Raw genomic sequence first — 20,405 nt, forward strand, 5'->3', positions numbered from 1 at the left:
TTTTATGGGGGTCTTCTTGATTTCCTCTGAAAGAATCACTTCTTAAAATTATTCTTAAAGTAAAAATGATTATATTATTCCATTTGAACTTAAGACTGACTCTGTAAGAAAAAATATGACTGATATTCTTGTTCTCATTTTAGAAATGTAAAATCTGAGGGTCAAACATGTTAAATGATTTCCATGTGATAACACGGCTAGATCAAGTGTCAGAGATAGAATTTAAACTCGTCTTCCTGATTTAAGTGTAGCTCTCCATTAAACTGTGCTCATTTGAATTTTTTATTTGTTTCTCCATTCCTTCATGAGCCACCCCTCCCCACCCTCTATCTTTACACACAGATCTTTAAAAAATACTTGGAGTGTCATGCTATCTGGGGCTGTGTGATTTGGGGATGCCAGAGCCATGTCTGTCCATTTGAGAAATTAGTAGAGTTATATCAGAGATTTCTATTTGTGTCTACATTCTATGTCTACATAGTAAGCGGTTTGGGTAAGTGCCATGTGAGCATCACTTATTTTAATTTTGTTTTCCCATAGTGTCTAGCATGGTTCTGGGCAGGTTTGTTGGTTAATTGACAAATAGTGGATCTCTAATGTCCAAGTAGATAGTATCAAGCCTACGGTGTCCATAGCATTGCCTTTTATGTACCCTCATTAGAGTATCTAAAAGAATTTAAATTATAAGTCACCCTTGAAAATCTGTACTTGTGATTCTGTATCTACACTCCACATTACCTATAGTTAAGGTGGGAATCCTCGAACCCTCGGCTTAACTTAACTGGTCGAAGGAAAACACCAAAATGTGGCATGCACCTTATATGCCAAAATCACAAGGATGCAATATGATTTTAAGAATCTTGAGAAACAATATGCTAAAATGTCAGTAAATTGGAATATTACTCCATGAACCTATATTGTGGTTTTTTAAAAATTCTTTTTCTCTGTCTATATATAAATAGACAAATATTTAATGTACATATGTATTTTTTTAAAACCCTTACTTTATATCTTGGTATAATACTAAGGATTGGTTCCAAGGCAAAAGGGTGGTAAGGGCTAGCAATGAAGATCAAGTGACTTGCCCAGGGTCACACAGCTAGGAAGTGTTTGGGGCCAGATTTGAACCCAGAATCTCCTGTCTGTAGACCTGACTCTCAATCCACTGAGCCACCCAGGTTCCCCCTGTACATGTGTATTTAAATGTATATATTATGGCATATATGTCTGTATTTAGGTCCTTCGTTTATTATTTTTGCCCTTTTGAATCAAGGACCATTTAAAAATATTTCATATTCTCCAAACTAGCTGTAAAATAACAATTAAATTTTGAAACAAAGACTTAAATAGGACAAGTTTTAAGACATGATATTATTCTTTTCACAGTCCCCTTAACATTCAACATGTTTGTATGTTATATAGGCAGAAAAATTGGTGAGTTTTAATATTAGTGATGGTAAGATCAAAACATATAAGTGGCAGCCCACTCAGATTTGCTTTATGATCTTGGGCACCTCATTCCATTTTTCAAATTGAGAAGAATAGATTAGATGAATTCCCAGGTCTCCTCCTGCTCTCTAGTTCTTTCTATCTCCTATTCCAACATGGTACTAATGTTTAAAAATATGAGAATGAGGGCCCTGATTCATTTTTATAATGATACTATGAGACATTGCAAATAAAATACTTTGTAGCATACAAAACTACTATATCAACCCTTTAGTATTGTTAAAGATCTATAATTCCATCGCAGTGTAGACTCCCTTATCCACTGTTCATCTCAGTCCTCCAAACCTTGCTCATTGGTTTGTCAATGAACTGCTGTGGCCAATCTTCTGAGGGCTTTGAATGATGAGACTTTGAATGCATCCAGCTCATTTCTTAGGACTACCACCCACAGAAAAGAATTAATTCCTTGGTTTAAACCCAAAGTGTTTCCATATTAGCAAGATGTGCCAGACTTTGCATAGCCTGTGAAGACTCCCATCTTCTGCCAATGCCATGGTTTAGCATCAGAAAAGATCTTCAGGGAAATAATAAGGCAAAGATAGGTAAAAAAATATCATGGATTGAATAAAGTCTGGGCGATGGAACAAGAAGAACAGCAATAACGATAATGATACCTTATCTTTGGGCGGTACTTTACCATTATCATAGGGCTTTCATAGACCCTAACGTTGTCTCATTTGTTGGAATGAATTTCTGAAAATAAGTGAATGGTAATCAAGCCTACTTAGTAAAGAAAACACTATGGAGCTAACATTAAATCATGTAATCCATTTAAGGCCATGCCAAAGTTTTAGTGTTGGTTCTTTTTACATGTACTGCCTGGAATTCTTGATATATTTAATTCTCTTAAAATGCTATCTTTATACTCACATAAAATTACCTGTGACCCATTAATCTTATTTATCAGGAAAAACCTGCAAAATTTCAATTTCTTAAAAGACTAGAAATAAAGAATACCTATATAACCAGCTTTAAAAATAAAAGGATGAGAGCATCATCTTGGAAGGTAAATATTGAACAAGTTTTGTTTCTTCCCACTTAAATTTATGGAAAGTTACCCATCATCCAGCTGCCTCTGCAAACTGAAACCACAGTTGACTTATAAAATCAAAGCCTAATCCTCAACAAATATCCTCTGCACACAACCAGGGATGTGAGGTGCAATTGGAAGATCCCTGTGCAGAGAGATCTCACACTCTGAAATGCCATCTGTGCTCACCACTCACTGACTGATCATTACTTCATTTACATGGGATTTGGCTCCCAGGATGGCCTGGCATTCACTCAACTGTTATCTTGACTTTGGTGAAAGAATTGAAGCAGTTCTTTGGATTGGGAGCCATTAAATGCCAGTGACAAGTGGGCTTAAATAAATATTTGGAGTTTTCAATGTATATTTGCAACATCTCCGCTTCTCTGAGAAGGATGTACTATGTGGCTGTTTGAACATTCAAGAAAGAAGTTTGCTAAAGTCCCCACAATTTTTTTTCTATCTGCAATGTACTCCTACAATAGTGATCATTTAAATCACTTGGGGCGGGAGGAGGGCAGAGATGGGACATCCACACACAACCACAAAGAACACCAAGAAACTCTTCAGAACATTTTATCATTTTTTTTAAAAGCCTGACATTACAAGGTCACATACCATTGTGCAAGATGAAAATTCATCATCCACTAATGAGAAAGGTTATGAAAAGAAGTTAGAGAAGAAATCAATTATCCAGGCTCCATTCTTTGTGTCTATTCTCTTGGATTTCAGGTGGGCAGCTGATCCTGAATGGAGTTGGACCTGATCAGAAGGGGAAGATAGCACCTACATTAAAGAATTGATTTGAGACTCAAAAGAGATAATACAGACATAGATACACACATATGTAAATATAAAAAATTAGATTTGCAAAACTTGAAGTTCTATAGGAATGGCAATATGATTGTGAGACAGGGAACTCAGTAGTCTCTAAAGAGACGAACAAAGGGGCAGCTGGTAGCTCAGTGGATTCAAAGCCAGGTCTAGAGACAGGAGGTCCCCAAATATGGCCAAAGACACTTTATAACTGTGTGACCCTGAGTAAGTCACTTAGTCCCTATTGTCTAGCCCTTACTATTCTTCTGCCTTGGAGCTAATACATATTACTGATTTCTAGATGGTAGGTGAAGGCTTTTATTTAAAATAAAGAGATAAAAACACAAACATTATGCAGAGGAAAATAGAGAAGTACATGGTGGATTTGAGTATCTGCAATATCTTACTATCAAAGAGTAGGAGTAAAAGATGTTCTCAGGAAAATAAATGATAGGAAGAACTGGGCTGCTTATGCAAATTGTAAGTGAAGAATGACAGGGGGATAACCAGAGAGCTGCACTGATAACCTCAACCTCAGGAGAAAGGCAGGGGAGCTACCAGCCACAAGACCCCTGTTGCAAACTTATAATTTATTGTAGAAAGCAGACAACAATAACAAAAGATGGGCAAACATGGATGACTTGTCCTTTACTTCATTGGAATAAAAATCAGTGAGAGCACAGATCCATTTGAGTATAAATGGTAGTAATAGTAGCAGCAGCAGCCCTAGTAGTAATTTTTGTTGTTGCTGCTGTTACCACCATGAGTAAATTGCTATCTGTCCTTAATCTATATTTGGGAGCCCTTCTCTGGATTTCTTGATTTTTTTTTTGTTATACAGATTCTGAGAAATGCTTAGGAGTTGCCTTCTCTGGCTGCCCAGCTGCTTAAGAATATCCCAGATATACTAGATTTGAGATCATTTTGAGTTTTCTTCATTTATTTTTTTTCTAAAACCTTTATTTTATGTTTATATGTCAATTTTAAGACAGAAGGGCAAAGGCTAGCCAGAGTTAAATGACTTGCCTAGAATCACACAGCTAGGAAGTATTTAAAGCCCAATATGAACCCAGGTCCTCCCAATTCCAGGCTTGGTGGTCTATCTACTGTGCTACCTTATCTGTCTCTGAAGTTTCAAGGAGATTTTGTTCATATTTGGAAAGAGAGAGGCAATAGTAGTTCTTCCAGATATCCCAAATAACTCCTCCTTTTTCTGTTGCTCTCAAAAACTGACATGGAGAACCCTCCATCCTTCGCTGAATTCTCCCCGACATTTATTCCTATTTGGAGAAAGAAGAGAACTGTACTTTGGGGTTCTAAAAGAGTGTAATTTTCAATAGAATATAAGAACTAACCTTTCAGGTTTCTAAATTTTGCAGTGTAATATGAGGCAAACCACTGGAAGGAAGGAAAAGACCCTGATATGGTATCAGATTTACTGAAGCAAAAGTGAGGACTCTCTCTTACTAGTTTAAAAGAACTAACCTAAGGCTCCCAAAGTACCTGAGGGTAATATAGAAAGTTTCATTTTACAGCCTCTTGGAACACTTTGCATATATTTTATTGTCTATTGGTCCAGTGATGTCTGCTCCTATGTCTTGATTTTTCTGGAAAAGCTGATATGTCGTGTGTGATTCCTGTCATGAGGATATTAGATACTCTCTACACTCCCTCTCCTCTATACCAGCCACCTTAAAAATAAAAGCATCTGTAAGATTATTTTACTTGAACCTGATAGAAAAGCCATTGAGGGCTCTTTGACCTGCAATTAAGCAAAGTTTCATTAAGAATCTCTTACATGGGAGTTCTGTGCTACATGCTTGGGACACAAAGTTGAAAAAGAATACTTTCCTTACTTTTCCGTTGATGGCAATACCATCTTTCTAGTTAATGCCCAGGAAGTCATCCTTGTCACTTCCTTCCCTCTCATCTCTCTTATCTAATTGTTCCTAAGACTTGTCTGAGATGTGCTGTACCCTATTTAAATTCATCTTCTTTCTCTTAGATTGCTGCAATAGTATTCTACTTAGTAATTAGTCAGCCTGCCTTCAGTTTCTTTCTTTTCCCAGCCATCCTCTCGATATTCTAAAAAATCATCCTAAGCTAAAAGATGAAAAAATTCCCTGTAGCCTATAGGGCAAAATATAAAACTCTTATATCTGGCATTTTAAACACTCAGTAATATAGTTATCTTCTACCTTTCCAATCTTTTTTTTTTTAACCCTTACCTTCTGTCTTGGAGCCAATATTGGCTCCAACACAGAAGAGTGGTAAGGGCTAGACAATGGGGGTCAAGTGACTTGCCCAAGGTCACACAGCTGGGAAGAGTCTGAGGTCAGATTTGAACCTAGGACCTCCCATCTCTAGACCTGGCTCTCAATCCACTGAGCTACCCAGCTGCCCCCCTTTCCAATCTTTTTTAAAAATTTTATTTAATTAGATGATTTAGAATAATTTTCCATGGTTACAAGACTCATGTTCCTTCCCTCCCCTCCCCCAACTCCCTCCCATATATGACGCACAACTCCACTGGGTTTAACATGTGCCCTCGATCAAGACCCATTTCCTTATTATTAGTATTTGCACTAGGGCAATCTTTTAGAGTTCACTCTCCCAGTCATAGCCCCAACGACCCATGTGATCAAGTCTACCTTTCCAGTCTTGTTATTCTCTCTCTGTCTCTTTCTGTGTCTGTTTGTCTGTCTCCCTCCCCTCCTTTCCTCCCTTCCTTTTTCTCCCTTTCTCCTGCCCCCATCTCTGGTCTTTGTGGTTTTGCTCAGTTGGTCTCCCATTTCCAGAACAGACTTTCTCCTCACTATTGTCTCACAGAATCTTTCCTTCCAGTTGCAGCTTAGGTATCATGTCCTTTGTATGTTATTTTTTCTTTTGCTTCCCCTGGGTGATTGTCACTTTCTCACTCTTGAAATTACCTTGCATATGCTTTGTGTTTTGTTTCTCTTCCACAACTTTACACTTAGGATTTTACACTTCCAGCTTTAAGATTTTAAAGATTTCTTCAGTGGTTCTCTTGGCCTTGGTCAGTCCTTTTACCTTTACATTTAATGAAACTGAATCTGGGAAAGTAGCAGTGACTTTCCCAAGGACATAGTAGTAAGGGGTAGAAAATTAGGTCAAATAAAATGAGGTGAAATTTGATAGCTTTCAAGGTACAGTCTTATAATAGGGTTCAGATAATCATCTTTGAAAACAATCTGTAGGAGGCAGGACTAGTTAGCATTTCATCTGAGAAAGATTGGAGTGGGGTGGGGCAGGAGAGTGAGTGGACTATCAACAATGTAACATGGCATCCAGAAATTCTACCCCAATAGTGGGCTGCATTTAGAGACTTGGAATACAGAAATAAGGAGTCAGGAAACATATGAAAGCAAAAGTGATAAGGGTTTGAAATTCAGTAAGAATAGAAATAAAGAGAGGAAGGGGAAGGGATAGCTGGCCTCCAAACAGCTTAAGCTTATTACCTCTTATATGCCAGATGCTCCATTAAAAGCTTTCATGTCCCATTTGTGCTGGTCCCTCTGGTATTTCTGTATTTCAGTAGGTCAATAAAACATTTTGATGATTTCCTCCGGGTGGTGCAGGCTGAATAACTATACAGTCAGCTTTTGTAGTTCTTCTTATCCACTCAATTCACCTAATCAGCCTAGGATGAGAAGCTCTCAGGGAGCATCCACCCAAAACAAGCATCTTTTTTACTCTTACCTTCTATCTTAATATTAACTTTTTTATACTTTCTATTGTTTTTCAATTACACACAGAAACATTTTTTAATAATTACTTTCTGACCTTTTGCAATACAAATTCTCTCCCTTCTCCCTCCCCAGTGTCATATTTAAAATAGTGGAAGATATAAATTATGATAGATATAAGAGAGGGTGAGTAAATTTGACCGCTGAAAATATGCTTCACTCCAGTGTCTTGGTTTTAAATCAATTATAAGGTGGTCACCAAGGAATATATTCCCAATTATGAATATACACAAGTCAATTGGATTTTATAGAGATTTTAATTAATAATACAATGAGTAATCAAAGAAAGAGAGAGAGAGAAAAAAAAAAGTATAAGTATGAAGGGCCTTAAGCCAACATGGCCTAGACCTGAGTCTTAAGAGAGAGAATCAGTCAGTTTTTTATCACTCACCACAAGATTTGTCTTAAGCAAGGATGTCTGGGGAACAGAGTCTCCCCAGAGGGAGTTCCAGTCAGAGTCAACCTCCCAAGGGACATCTTCTCAAGAGATCTTCAAAGGGCCTCCTCCAAAAGGATCTATCTCCAAGGATCTATCTCCAAGGATGGCTTTCTCCAAGGATCTAAGGATCTATCTCCAAGGATGGCTCCAAGGATTCCAAGCCTCACTTGCTCAAGAGATTCCTTTTCTTATATAGGGTTTTTTTTTTCCCTATGTCACCTCCCCTAAATTCTTCCATCTACCAATCACCATAGATGTTTTCTAAAAGACAGCCCATCTGAATTCCAGCTAAGTCGACTAATCCCCTCAGTAAGTCCGAACCAGAGAAAACACTGCTGTGTCGACTAATCCCATCAAGAGAAAACCTGCCCGACCTTTGTAGGTACCTAGCATCCCATTGTATCAATTCTAAAAACAGGCATGGCTCAAAGAACTCCTTGCCTCATCATAAGCATGGATCCAAGTACTTTCATTGTTTAGCAAGGAGTTTTCTCCCCTAAAGCAGTCTTAAGTATGGTTGGAGTAGAGGTCCTCCCATTTCTGATCCTGGCGAGTTCTCACATCAAAATAGGGAATATTTCCAGTAGGGAATTTGTTCCAATGGAGGATTCCTCAATGTGGAAATTTTTAACATTCAGAAGTCTGAGAAATTTCAAGATTTACACCAGGATCTGATATTTATCAATTCTAAAACAGAATAGCAAGGGCTAGGCAATCAGGGTTAAGTGACTTGCCCAAATTCACACAGCTAGGAAGTGTCTGAGGCTAGATTTGAACCCAGATCCTCCCAACTCCAGGTTCGTTGGTCTATCCACTGTGCTACCTAGTTGCACCAAAACAACATTCTTAAAGACCTTTTTTGTTTGATTACCACCTAATGAAGTTTGTAAACTGGCTGGCAGACTTAATTCAGGAACCATTGCTCTGGATCAATTCACCAGTCAGTCAGGAAACATTGGACATATAATATAGTGTATATAGAATATGCCAGGCATGTTGCTTAGAAATAGGCATACAACAAAAGTAAAAGATGCTCCCTGCCCTCATGGAACCCCCATTATAATGGGGGGAAATGCAAACAGCTATGTACAAACAAACTATGTGCTGGATAAAGTGGAAATAATCAACAAAGGGAAGGCATTAGAATTAAGAGGGATTGGGAAAGATGTCATATAGAAATTGGGTTTAAAGTTCCCATTACTCTTTGTTTTATCATATTTTCATAAATCTCCTCACCCAAAATTCCATAAACCTTAGTCAGCTCTACAAATTCTTCATCTCTCTGGATCCCACCAGTGTTGATGAAAAGTAGACTCAGAGGATCTGAGAACTGAAATGAGGTCTTTGTTTATAAAATGAACCTAGCAGGGCTTTAAGAGCACATGTTCGTTATGCCTCTGTTGTTGAGGTAAAAAAAATGTACTCCTTATGACTTTTGAATCACTGGGCAAGGATCACAAAAGCATTTTTTAAAAAAGACAGTTTTATTCTCTTAAAGATTTTGCTATGGGAGTCAAATTCTCATGTGAGTTCAATAAGATGTTCACCTTATCTCTAATCTCCTATGTGATTTTTTTCCCTAGCTTGTATTTCAGGTCCCTTATTGAATTTAGAGTGAAAGACAGCCTAAAAAAGGTTCATTTCCTAAGAAGGCAATTTTCAGAAAAGCTTCCAAACAGGAAATTAAAAATCATCCTTAAAAATTTTTGGCTCCAAATTGTGCATAAATATGTATTTTTGGAATTGCTTTTCAATGTTTCTGAAGCACCTCAACATCAGTCTCATTGTGGACCACAAACTGATTTGCCAGAATTCCAGAGACTGGAATGATCCTACAATAATAAAAATGGGTCTTTATAAAGAGTCTTTATTGCCCCTCACTGTTTTAACATGATTAGTTAATCGGCAGATCAGGTGTTAAATCATCCACTGCTCCTTTAGATTAGAAGGGCATCCTGATTCAATTCCTTTGTCTCATTTGTTTCTGAAAGGATCCTGTTCTCCCTGGAGATAAGAGACTGGGTAGGGGGACCAACAGAGATGGTCTCAGGGAATGAGGATGTGATGCCTCAAAGAGCCGAAGAGCCAGAGAGAAGAATGCTGAGAATGTTGGAATTGCACTAGAAAGAAAGCTGTTCTCATAGCCTGCACCCAACACAGTGTCTGTGTGGCCAAAGATTCCAGTCCGCCAACTCCAAACCTCTAGTTGGAAAAATGGGAATAACAAAGGGTCAAGCACTACACTAGGATTCAGGAAATTGTGAATTTGTGTCATAACTCAGAGAGATCCACTGAAGGAGATAACTCTTACCTCTGAGTGAGAAAGCAGTTATTTTGTATAGACAGCTTGATATAGTTGGAATAGCAGTGGAAAATGGGTCTTCAGGACCTGGTTCTGCTTATGAGTTATGGGACATTTACTTCTCAGTTTCCTCAGCTTTAGTATTTATGCTAACTACTTCACAGGATAGTTGTATGGGATCAAATGAGATAAGAGATGGGAAAGTACTACTGTAGCTATATAATACCCTATATAAAGACCAACATGTCAATCATTATCATGAAAAGAATTTGAGTCTCCTCTGCTTTGATTTGTCTGTTTTCACTTGTTTGGGACTAGCCTTACTATCTCATTCTCAGTGGAGATGGAAGGGTGGCATTGCTGAAGTCACCTGGGCAACTTTCAGGCAAGACAAGAAACAAGAGACAAGTCAATAAGGCAGAGTCTGCCCTTCCTTTGCCGTCTATGTCTGTCTGTGTATGGAAGCTCTTTTTCCAGACCCCTACTGTTATTTTTTTTAGTATAATTAGTAAAAAAAAATTCCTTTGCCAGCCAAGAGTTCATTTTCAGGTCTTCTTATACTATTAAAAAGTTCATGGATCTTATAAAATAAAACTCTAATCCTTTCCCACTCCCTGTCAAATTTGGGTCCTGTAAGATTCCACAGCAGAGGATAGTAGAAGGAGAACTGGTCTCAATGTGTGAAAGCCTTGTTTCAAATCCCTTTTCTAAGAATCCACTAGCTGTATGATGTTGCACCAGCTTTTTAACCTTGCTTAGCCAATTTCTTCATCTGCAAAATGGGGTTAATAATACCTCTTCTATCTACCTCACTTCATCAAGATAAATATTTCCTCAACCTTAGAATACTATATAAAAGTGAATTTTATCAATTATTCTTCTTTCAAGCTCCTTTCAAAGTACTGATTTCACAGGGAAGCTATCACTAAATCCCATATTCTCTGCACAATTTTGTCTTAGGAAAACCTGAGTAATTTTTAAGTTAAATTATTTCACTCATGAGATAAGCCATCCTTACCCAATAATCCATTTCTGAAGTTATTTTTACTTATTTTACCTTCAAATAGAAAGAGAGAAGGAAGGAAAAAAGGAACAGAGTTAAAGGAGAATGTGAACAACTGGACCTTGTAGTTGTGATAAATATTTTTTAATATAATTCATGGACTTTTCTGTGCTTGATGATTTGAGCTGTTTCAGTTTTAACTGATTTTTTTTGGTTGATCCATGAAGGGAAGGCTTCATGACAAAAGAAACAAACTCTATAGAGAATATAACTATAAAGTAATGAGATTACTATTTATATTTAGCCAAACATCCCAGAATTTATTTGTCTAAAATGCTTTCTGTCCCCTTCAAAGCCATCATCTCTTTGGAAGATTATATCTCTATTTTAGTGATGTTATCAATGTTCAAAACATTTTTTACCAGTTCCTCCTTTGAAATTGCCTTTAAGGACACATTCTTTTGAATATTCCCTGTGGTAGCAAGTATTTCTCTTTTGAAAAAGGTTTTGATTTTTGGAAACAGCTGAAATTCGTTTGGAGTCAAGTGTCAAATCTGGTGAATACTGTGGGTGATCAAGCTGAGATATGTGGTTTGGAAGGCAAAGAATGAGATGTGACTGTGAAATGAGACTCATTGTCATGTATGGTTCATAAATGGATCTGAAGGCATTTGAATTCCCAAGTAGGAGCTCTTAAAATATCTTGAGCTCTATCAGCGCAGAGTTACAGAATTTTCTCCTTTAAACTGGATCTCAGAGATTTTCTGTATCAGTAGAATACTATGTTCAGACCCCAATCAAAGGTCACTTATTTCATGAAGCCTACCCATAGTTTAAAATGATCTTTCTCTCCTAATGAACTCTCATAATAACATCCTGTTCCTGTCTTCAATTTGTATTTATATTCAGTTTTGGATTATTAAATCATTTTACTCTTATCCACTTTACCAATTTGTTGGTAGAGTTCATTTTTATTTAGCTCAGCATAAAGTATTTAATATTTTTCTTTCTAGCTAGTTAGCAGGTAAGTTTTCTTTCTATTTCTCTCCATGTTTACCACTCACATCAATTTGTTATAAGCTTGTGCTTTCCATTCCGTGAACTGACATCTCAAGTCATCTATAATGTAGTATTGGAGAGTTGTCAGAAGCCCAATGAGCTTCCCAACGTAACACAACTGTTAAACACCAGAGATGGGATTCAAACTCATCTTTCTGACTCTAAGCCTTACATTTTATCTGCTATACCAGTCTTGTGAGGCTTAACACATAGTAGGTCCTGAGTAAATATTTATTAAATTAATGAATGGATGGACCTACTTTAGAAGCTATACAGTCCAACCTCCTCATTTTATAGATGAGGAAATTGATGCCTACATCATTGGAATGAAGAGTGAATTTACCAGGTGGACTGCTTTTAAGGCCAGACCTTATGATTTCATAAGTCATGACTTCACAGTCACATTGCATATAGGTCCTAGGAGGAGTGAGGAATAGCATCTCATAGCTGAACAAAGATACTAGGGAAGATGAGACAACAGCCAGTTGCAAATAAAAAGAGGCAGAATCATGCTGCTCACATTGCTATCCCCACCCAGGGTTCAACACAAAAGAACAAACAGAATAATCAAGAAAACAAGAGGAAGATTCTCCAATGGGATATCCACTCAGAACAGATTTTCCATGATCAGAACATATAACAACTCCCTAAGTGTTCTAATTTGACTATTTATGCAATCCCCCAAACAGCCTCCCCTCATTCCTGTCCCACCAAGTTGAAAATTCTGTTTTCTTGTCCATTTTGTGCCTTTTATCATATTCTTCTCTGAATTATGCTATGGATAATTCTTTAATGCATTGTAAACAATAGGCCACTTGGGAGCAGGACAATACATCTTAATTATCCCTGCATCACCTCTCAGTATATTTTATCCATGGCAAGTCATTGATAAATTGTTGCCGTTACGTGGATAGTCTGGGCGGGGGGTGGTGTGTGGGGTCATCAGCATTTTAGCTTTAAGTGTCACTAGTACAGTTCTTTGGTGCATGCCACCGGTAGACCCAAGGCACTATCAAGGAAAGTAAAAATAGAAAAGAAAAGAAAGAGAATGTAGGAAGATATAAATGGGGGGCTGAAGGAAGAAGAAAAGGAGAAGACAGACAATAGAAGGGTCCATATATGGAGAGAAGCAGAGGGCCCTCACCAATGACCTACAGTGCTACACCATTGTGTGTGTGAAATAAATTGACTTTTCGCTATGCTAGTCCATCCCTAGAAAGATTAGCGTGCTACAGAGGAGAGTAACTGCTTTCTTTAATAAGTGAAACTCCAGGTAAAGTGAGTCTCATAAAGCGTTCCTCGAGTACTCTTTCTTGCGATTTAAGAGCTCCTTGTGTTTAACTTATTTCTCATTTGGGTTGAATTATCATACCTTGAAACCAGCCATTAAAAGGTGTTTCTGTTCTTTTCTTACTGTAACTTAGCTTCACCCTGTGGTTGCCAGAAAGTCTGATTTTTCTTCAGTTTTTAGAGAAAACATGTAGGATGATGATTCCAGCAATGATTCTGTTAACCAGAATCAGAGAATCTCAGATTTGGAGGATTCTATATACTTACCCAGCCAATGGGCCAATACAGACTAGGGATCAGGACAATCACTAGGGCTAAGGAAGGACAATTCTTTCCAGGAAAATAATGATAAAATGTGAATTGGAGTCTAAATAAACCCAAAGGCTTGGCCAAGTCAGTATCAAGTTTCTTATTTTTTTTAACCTTTACCTTCTGTCTTGGAATCAATCCTATGTTTTGGTTCCAAGGCAGAAGAGCATTAAGGCTAGGCAATAGGGGTTGAGGGGTTAAGTGACTTACCCAAGGTCACACAGCTAGGAAATGTCTGAGACCAGATTTGAAACCAGGACCTCCTATCTCTAGGCTTGGCTCTCAATCCACTGATCCACCCTGCTGCTCCTCATTATTTTTATGAAACACCAAAATCCAATGATTTTTGATGGATAATGAAAAATAGTTACAGTAACAAAGATTCATACTAAGAGATTAAAGCCAGATATAGGGAATGTCAGTGGACTTAATTCTATGGCTCAATCTGCTTACCCAGACATTCATTCTCTTATGGTGACTGCATTCATGAAATCACAGTTGAGAGTTAGAAGGGTGTTCAGAAGCTGTCTAGTCCAACCTGTATCTGAACAAGAGTTTCCACTGAAACAATTGTCAAGTGTTATCATACCTTCAAGTCTTACCACCACTGAGAAAACCCACCCCTTCTGTAGTCATTACATTTTTTGATAGCTCCAATTGTTAGGGCATTTTCCCTTAGATATCAAGTGTAAATTATTGACTAAATTGTCCCAATTTATCCCCTCAGAGGTGAAACAAAGCAAATGAAATTCCTCTCCTATCTGAAAGCCCTTCAGATCCTTTTAGGTAGTCTTCTCCTCCCTGAAGTCATCTCTTCTCCAGCTAATCACCCCTAGTTTCTTTAGCTAATAATGTTCATAGCCATGGTCAAAAATCTCCTTACCTTCTTGCCCCACTGAACTTTAAACAGGAAGTCAGATATCTAGGCAGATTTGATAGATTCCCTCTTTATTTTAGGAAAGTACTTGTCCTTCCTTCATCAGTTCTACCCTTGTTCTAGGAGGGTCTGGGATCATGAAGTGCCCTCACTTTTCTTGTATAAAATTGTCTGAGCTACCACACCATCACCACAGCTTCTGGCTACCCAGAAGTCACTGTTCTTCCCAAGGCCATATTTGTTTCTCCAGAAGCTACTATCTTCTTCTTCTTCTTTTTTTTTTTACTTCTAGAACTAATCCCTGAACACACCCTCCCTTTCTCTCCCCTTAATTGAGAATTGTTGGGTGAGGGAATATCTCCTCCCACTTCCCTCTATATCAAGACCCTGGATCAAAACTGCAGTCACTCATCTAGTTATGATTCTGAAGTCAACCCTTCTCTGAATTTGCTCTAGCTTCTCAACATCTAGTTTGTTAAATGGTTGTCTAACCACTGTGTTATTGCTTGGTTAATTTCTAGAAGCCACTTGTACTTATCAATTGAAATTCTGATAAGTGCATGTAGTATGCGCTATGTGCATCATTCAGTTTAATAAACTATTAGACTCAAGGGGATGGGGGAAAGAGACCATATGGTCTCCAAGTGCTTCCCCTGCTCCCAAAGTGAAGGCATTTCTTGTGTAAATGAGTAGGGACGATCTCCCCCAAGAGGCCCCATCTGCTCTCAGAGACGTGGTTCCCACAGAGTCAGGCATCTTCATGAGGCATCGCTTTGGTAGTAGCAGTCAGCCCCTGCTGTAGAGACAAAGCTCATCCTACTTTCTGCTGTGGCCACCGAAAATCCACCTTCTCTTCCAAACAGCCCCACTTGGTGGGTGACAGAAAGGATCGGAGAGAAGCAAACAAGCATTTATTAGGACATAATACATATGAGGAATGATGCCGCGAGCTTAACCCATTTTGTCTCATTTGTTCCTCAAAACAATCCTTTGAGATAAATACTGTTATTATCCTCATTTTATAGTTGTAGCAACAAAGACAGACAGAGATCAAGCAACTTTTTCCAAGGTCACCCAGCTAATAAATGACCATTTCACTTCGCTGCCACACAAGAATCCTCTGGATTCCCTAGTGCACCATTACTCTTTTTTTAGCTTTCTGGACATAGAAATCATGAGAACCTGTATTAAAATTCTGTCTCAGACACTTCTTAGTTCTGTAATTCCAAGTAAATCCAAGTGCAAAATGAAGAAATTGGACTTCATGGTAAGTAAGGCCCTTTCCAGGTGTAAATCTAGATCCTTTGTTCTTAGGGCCTTTTCTCTTCTTCCTACTTGTCCCTTAAGGAGAAGGGAGTGAGACTCAAGCAAGAATTTCAATCCTCTCCTGAATTTTACAGCTATTCTAGCTTTACCTTCATTATGCATTTTGATTGGAGACAAATATATCACATAAGCAATCATGCTTTTCTTTTCACTTCTAATTGGTCCTATCCAGATGATCATGAAGGCTTTGCTAATTACTACTAACTGCTCATCCTGCCCTCTGTGTAAAGTGGGATTAAAATCTTTTGATTAGCATAATTATGCCAGTGGCCATCAGAGAGAGCCTCCTATTATGCTTCCCTGACACATCCAAATAAGACAGGGGAGCCAGTGATGGCTGTGTCTCCTTTACATCTTCTTATCTCCCTCAGGATTCTTAGCATAATATAACCTTAAAGTGTAGAATATATCTCTCTGAGTCCCTTGATTGTTTCTCCCTAATGATTTTCTGCTCCTATTGTTCATCTTGTGGTTCATTGTTTCCACCTTTCAATACTAAGCCCAAGGCATACCCTATAAAAAATACTTGTTGGCCACCTACTATTTAGAAAGCAATATGGTAGACAGTCAGGGGAATTCCAATTTATATAAGACAAATTTCTTGCTCTCGATGAGTTTATCATGAAAAAGGAGGAATATAATATAAAGTGTGATTAGAACAAAAGAAATATTCTTCCCCCAAAAAAGAACTGTAGAAAGTTAGAAGAGGGGGAAAACATTCTCAACTGAAGAGAAGATAACACATGAATAAGGGAAAGCTTCTTGAACGTTCTGACACCTGATAACTGGGCCAGGCATCAAGAGAAGGATATTATCAGGAAGGAGTAGAATAAAGAGGAAAGAGTCATATAAACTAATGTTGGAAAGGTAATTAAAATTAGATCATGCAAGCCTTAAATACTAGGTTAAACAGTGTGTATTATAGTCTGTAAGTCCACTTAAGGTTGTTGAACGGGCAGTGAGATAGCCTGGGCATTGGGCATGGTGGTCATTGTGTTGAGTATGGATTGAAGAAAAGGAACAGTTGAGGTCAGGGAGATTGTTTAGTAGGGCTATGTGGTCCAAACCAAGAATCATAAGAGCCATAAGGTAGGACTCTGATTGAGTAAGAGAGAGGATGGATGCAAGCGGTACAATTGACACAACTTGGGAACTAATGAGAAACAAGGACTGAGACGTGTGAAAGAATGAAAGATGAGCCCACGATTTCAAGTCTTTGTGAATATGTGCCATTTATGTAAATTAGTCATTGGGATGGGGAAATAAAATCCATTTTAGAGGGGATGTTAATGAGTTCAATGTGGGGTACTCAAAGGAACACTGAGATATCCAACAGGTAGTTGATGACGCAGACCTGAAACTCGGGCAGAAAGATTGGGCTATGGATAATAGATGGATTCTAGCCTCATCTGAAAAGATGTGATTACTGATCCCGCAGAAGTAGAACTCACCAAAGGAGAAAGTACAAGCCAGTCAAAGGGCCGACCCACATTTGGGGATGCCCACTTTTGAACATGAATCAGTGAAAGAGAAATAGTGGACTGAAGGGGTAGTGGGAGACCCAGGCAGCGATCAGTATAGAAGCCAAGGCATCCTCTAGTAGAGGGTGGTCAGTGGAACTGTGGTATAGAAATGGCAAGGGGGCTAGGAAGTAAGAAAAAACCATTGGGTTTCCATTTTAAAACTTTTAGTAACCTCAGAAAGAGGTCACTAGTAACATGGAAGGGTCAGAAAACAAATTGCTGGGGCTTGAGCATTAATTGGTGAGGAGAAAAGCAGGGGCACATCATCTGGTCCAAAACTGAATGCATGAGCGCTATGAAGCCCATTGTGAGCCATAAGTGGCGAAGCCACTGGTTTCAAAGACAAGAGGGTTGGGCAGCCTCTGCACAGGTGATCAGGGACGAAACTCTTCCAAAATCAAGGGCATTTGGAAAAGAAGACCACCTTAACAAGAAGATTTAGAGAGCACTTTGGTGCTAAAAGATATTCCTCCACATTCTGGGTCACAACACAATGTAAATAGCATGCTGATGTTCTGAAATAGAAAATTGCAATTCTATGGAATAGCCAAACGTCATGGTGCATGGTGATATACTCTAATGGGCTGTGGCTACTTGGCCATATTAATATTGAAATGATCTAGCATTTCCTTCATGTAGAGTTCGAGGTTCACTGTTCTGCAGGAGTGTGCTTAGGGGGTGAGAGTTGGGAGATTGTGCCGGTGCCTTTCCTCTGGGATAGCTTGCTGGAATACAACATATCAAGGCAGGATCCTGAAAGAGAAAAGTCTAAAACCGAATGGTCTTTGGTATCCAAATGTGAACAAAATCCGTCAGGACTTCTAACCCAAGATTTTGATTTGTGTCTCTACAGATTCAATCTGTGTGCCAGGCTTTGATCCCAGCCTGAACATGATGACCGGAATCACTCCAATTAACCCAATGATACCAGGCATGGGATTAGTACCACCACCACCACCCACCGACATGTCTGTCGTCAAAGAAATAATTCACTGTAAAAGTTGTACGCTCTTTCCTCCAAACCCAAGTAAGTGACCCTAGTGAAGAAACATTTACTGATGGCTTCCAAATTATTTGTAAAATGCATTTTAAAATGTCTTTGTGCGTGTTTCCAGGCACTCACTGACATGGATCCTTCTTCTGAGCTTCATGTAACATACCTGCAAGCTCCCAGAGATCCTGTGTCTCCGTATGAGAAGGAACATAGGCAATGGCTTTCCCAGTCAAGAAACTGACTTTGACACAGCAGGGCTCCTGATAGAGCAATCTTTGGGAATAGGAGCCACAGTTAAACATCTTTTCAGCTGAACTAGAGTCTAGCATTGAGTACAAAACAATGTGTAAACAATGTGCGTTCTTCCATCCATCTTCCCAAGCAGACGGGCAAAGCCCAAAATGTGTTTTGCTAGATAGAAAAAAGAATTAGCTTGACAGTAGTTTCTTGGCCTGCATCTATGAACATTTCCAGACTAAATTGTGTTTAGTTGAAGGCAACATGGATTAGATGAGTCAAATGGGTCCAAATTTTTAAAAATATAATTTCAGATACCATGTTTATAAACTTCAATAACCGGAGTTGTTTTTGGGGCTTGGGCTTTTTTATTCATATTAATCAATGTTAGTTTTTTTTTTAAAAATGGTCTTTTCAGAAGATTGCTTCAGTAATCTGCATATAAACTAGGTAAAATGTTATGACAGTGTGCACTTTATCTTTTATACAGCTTCCCCCAAATTTAATAGTTTGCTCATTTAAATGTAAATAATAAAAAAGTGGTTTCTTCAGACTCTGGTGTTTCACAGCCAAGTGAGTACTCTGCGAGCTGTTAGGTTATGTTTTCTGTGTTCTGGCTTTCTGTTCAATTATCTGGCAACAAGACAAAGTAGATAACCAGCAGAGGTTTTTCATCATGTTGTCATTTCATCATGTTTTGTACTTCTCTCCTCCCCCCCACCCCCCATTTGCTGGGGCTTCTGTATTATGAAAGAGAAATGAAATTATGCTAACATTTGCTTTATCTTTGTTCACGGACGAGCGTGGCCATTCTACATGTAAGAATGTAAGAATGAACACAGACAGTAGAGGGTTCGGAGGAGGGGAGATGAGCTTGAAAATGACATGATCAAAGATGAATGCAAATGAGTATCAAACTATGAAATCTCTCTGGTTTTAAGAAGTTCCAGCTGAGCCTAACTTTTTGCCCACCGAATCTGCCGAAGGAAATTGAAATAAATAAAAAACAAAATCTTATGCTTTGTCGTGATTAGATCTTCCACCACCTTCCACAAGAGAGAGACCTCCTGGGTGCAAGACGGTGTTTGTGGGAGGATTACCTGAAAATGCTACCGAGGAGATTATTCAAGAAGTCTTTGAGCAGTGTGGCGATATCACAGCCATTCGGAAAAGCAAGAAGAATTTCTGTCATATTCGTTTTGCAGAGGAGTTCATGGTTGATAAAGCCATTTACCTTTCTGGTACTCTACATTCTACTTGTGGTTTCAGGGAGGGCTGGTTGGGACTTGTCCTTTGTTGTGGTAATATTTGCTTCCCACCTTTGTCCTGCTGCTCCAAGGATAACAGTTGGCGACTGGAAAAAAAGGGGGTGGGGAAGGGGCTACCATCTTACTCTCTTACTCTTTCACTTGTCTATCAAACAGCATCTATGAACTGTGCATTTACCCCACTCTGGAGCAAGATAACACTCTGCCATAATAATGAGTCCATCTTATTCTTCCTCATTTCTACTTCATATTTGCCAAATATCCTTAAGGTGGAAAGAATTATGATATATTTATTTTGACTCATTACTGTTATTGGATGGGGTTCACTGGAAGGCAAAGTACCTTTTGTCATATCACCTTTTTAAAAGAAGGTTCACTCTTTAGGATGCCAAGATTTCAAAATTAGGATAATGTTATCTTAGAAAATAGTTTTTGAACTTTAGGATCCAATTTAATATTATCCGGAAGAGTTTTGCATAATGGACAGAATGCTGTATTTGGGTTCAAGAAGACTCACATTGAAATCCCATGGCACACACTCACTAGACAGATGTGTGACCCTGCAACCTTTTATCTGCCACAGTTTCTTCATCTTAAGATGGGGATAATAACACCTACCTGTTGTGAGCATTAAATAATATAATATTTGTAAAGTG

At 38.5% G+C, this 20,405-nt stretch overlaps 1 protein-coding gene across 7 annotated transcripts in view; it reads left to right on the forward strand.

Moving 5' to 3' along the window:
• Positions 1 to 20,405, forward strand: part of ENOX1 (ecto-NOX disulfide-thiol exchanger 1) — a 577,820-nt gene that overhangs the window by 355,223 nt on the left and 202,192 nt on the right. For all 7 annotated transcript variants that reach the window (XM_056807991.1, XM_056807990.1, XM_056807986.1 and 4 more), the window contains 2 exons: positions 18,104 to 18,277; positions 19,516 to 19,722. In XM_056807991.1, the coding sequence (XP_056663969.1) occupies positions 18,104 to 18,277; positions 19,516 to 19,722 (381 nt within the window). The remainder of the gene's footprint in view (positions 1 to 18,103; positions 18,278 to 19,515; positions 19,723 to 20,405) is intronic.

This window comes from Monodelphis domestica, chromosome 8, assembly GCF_027887165.1.
Source record: "Monodelphis domestica isolate mMonDom1 chromosome 8, mMonDom1.pri, whole genome shotgun sequence".
Lineage (NCBI taxonomy): Eukaryota > Metazoa > Chordata > Mammalia > Didelphimorphia > Didelphidae > Monodelphis > Monodelphis domestica.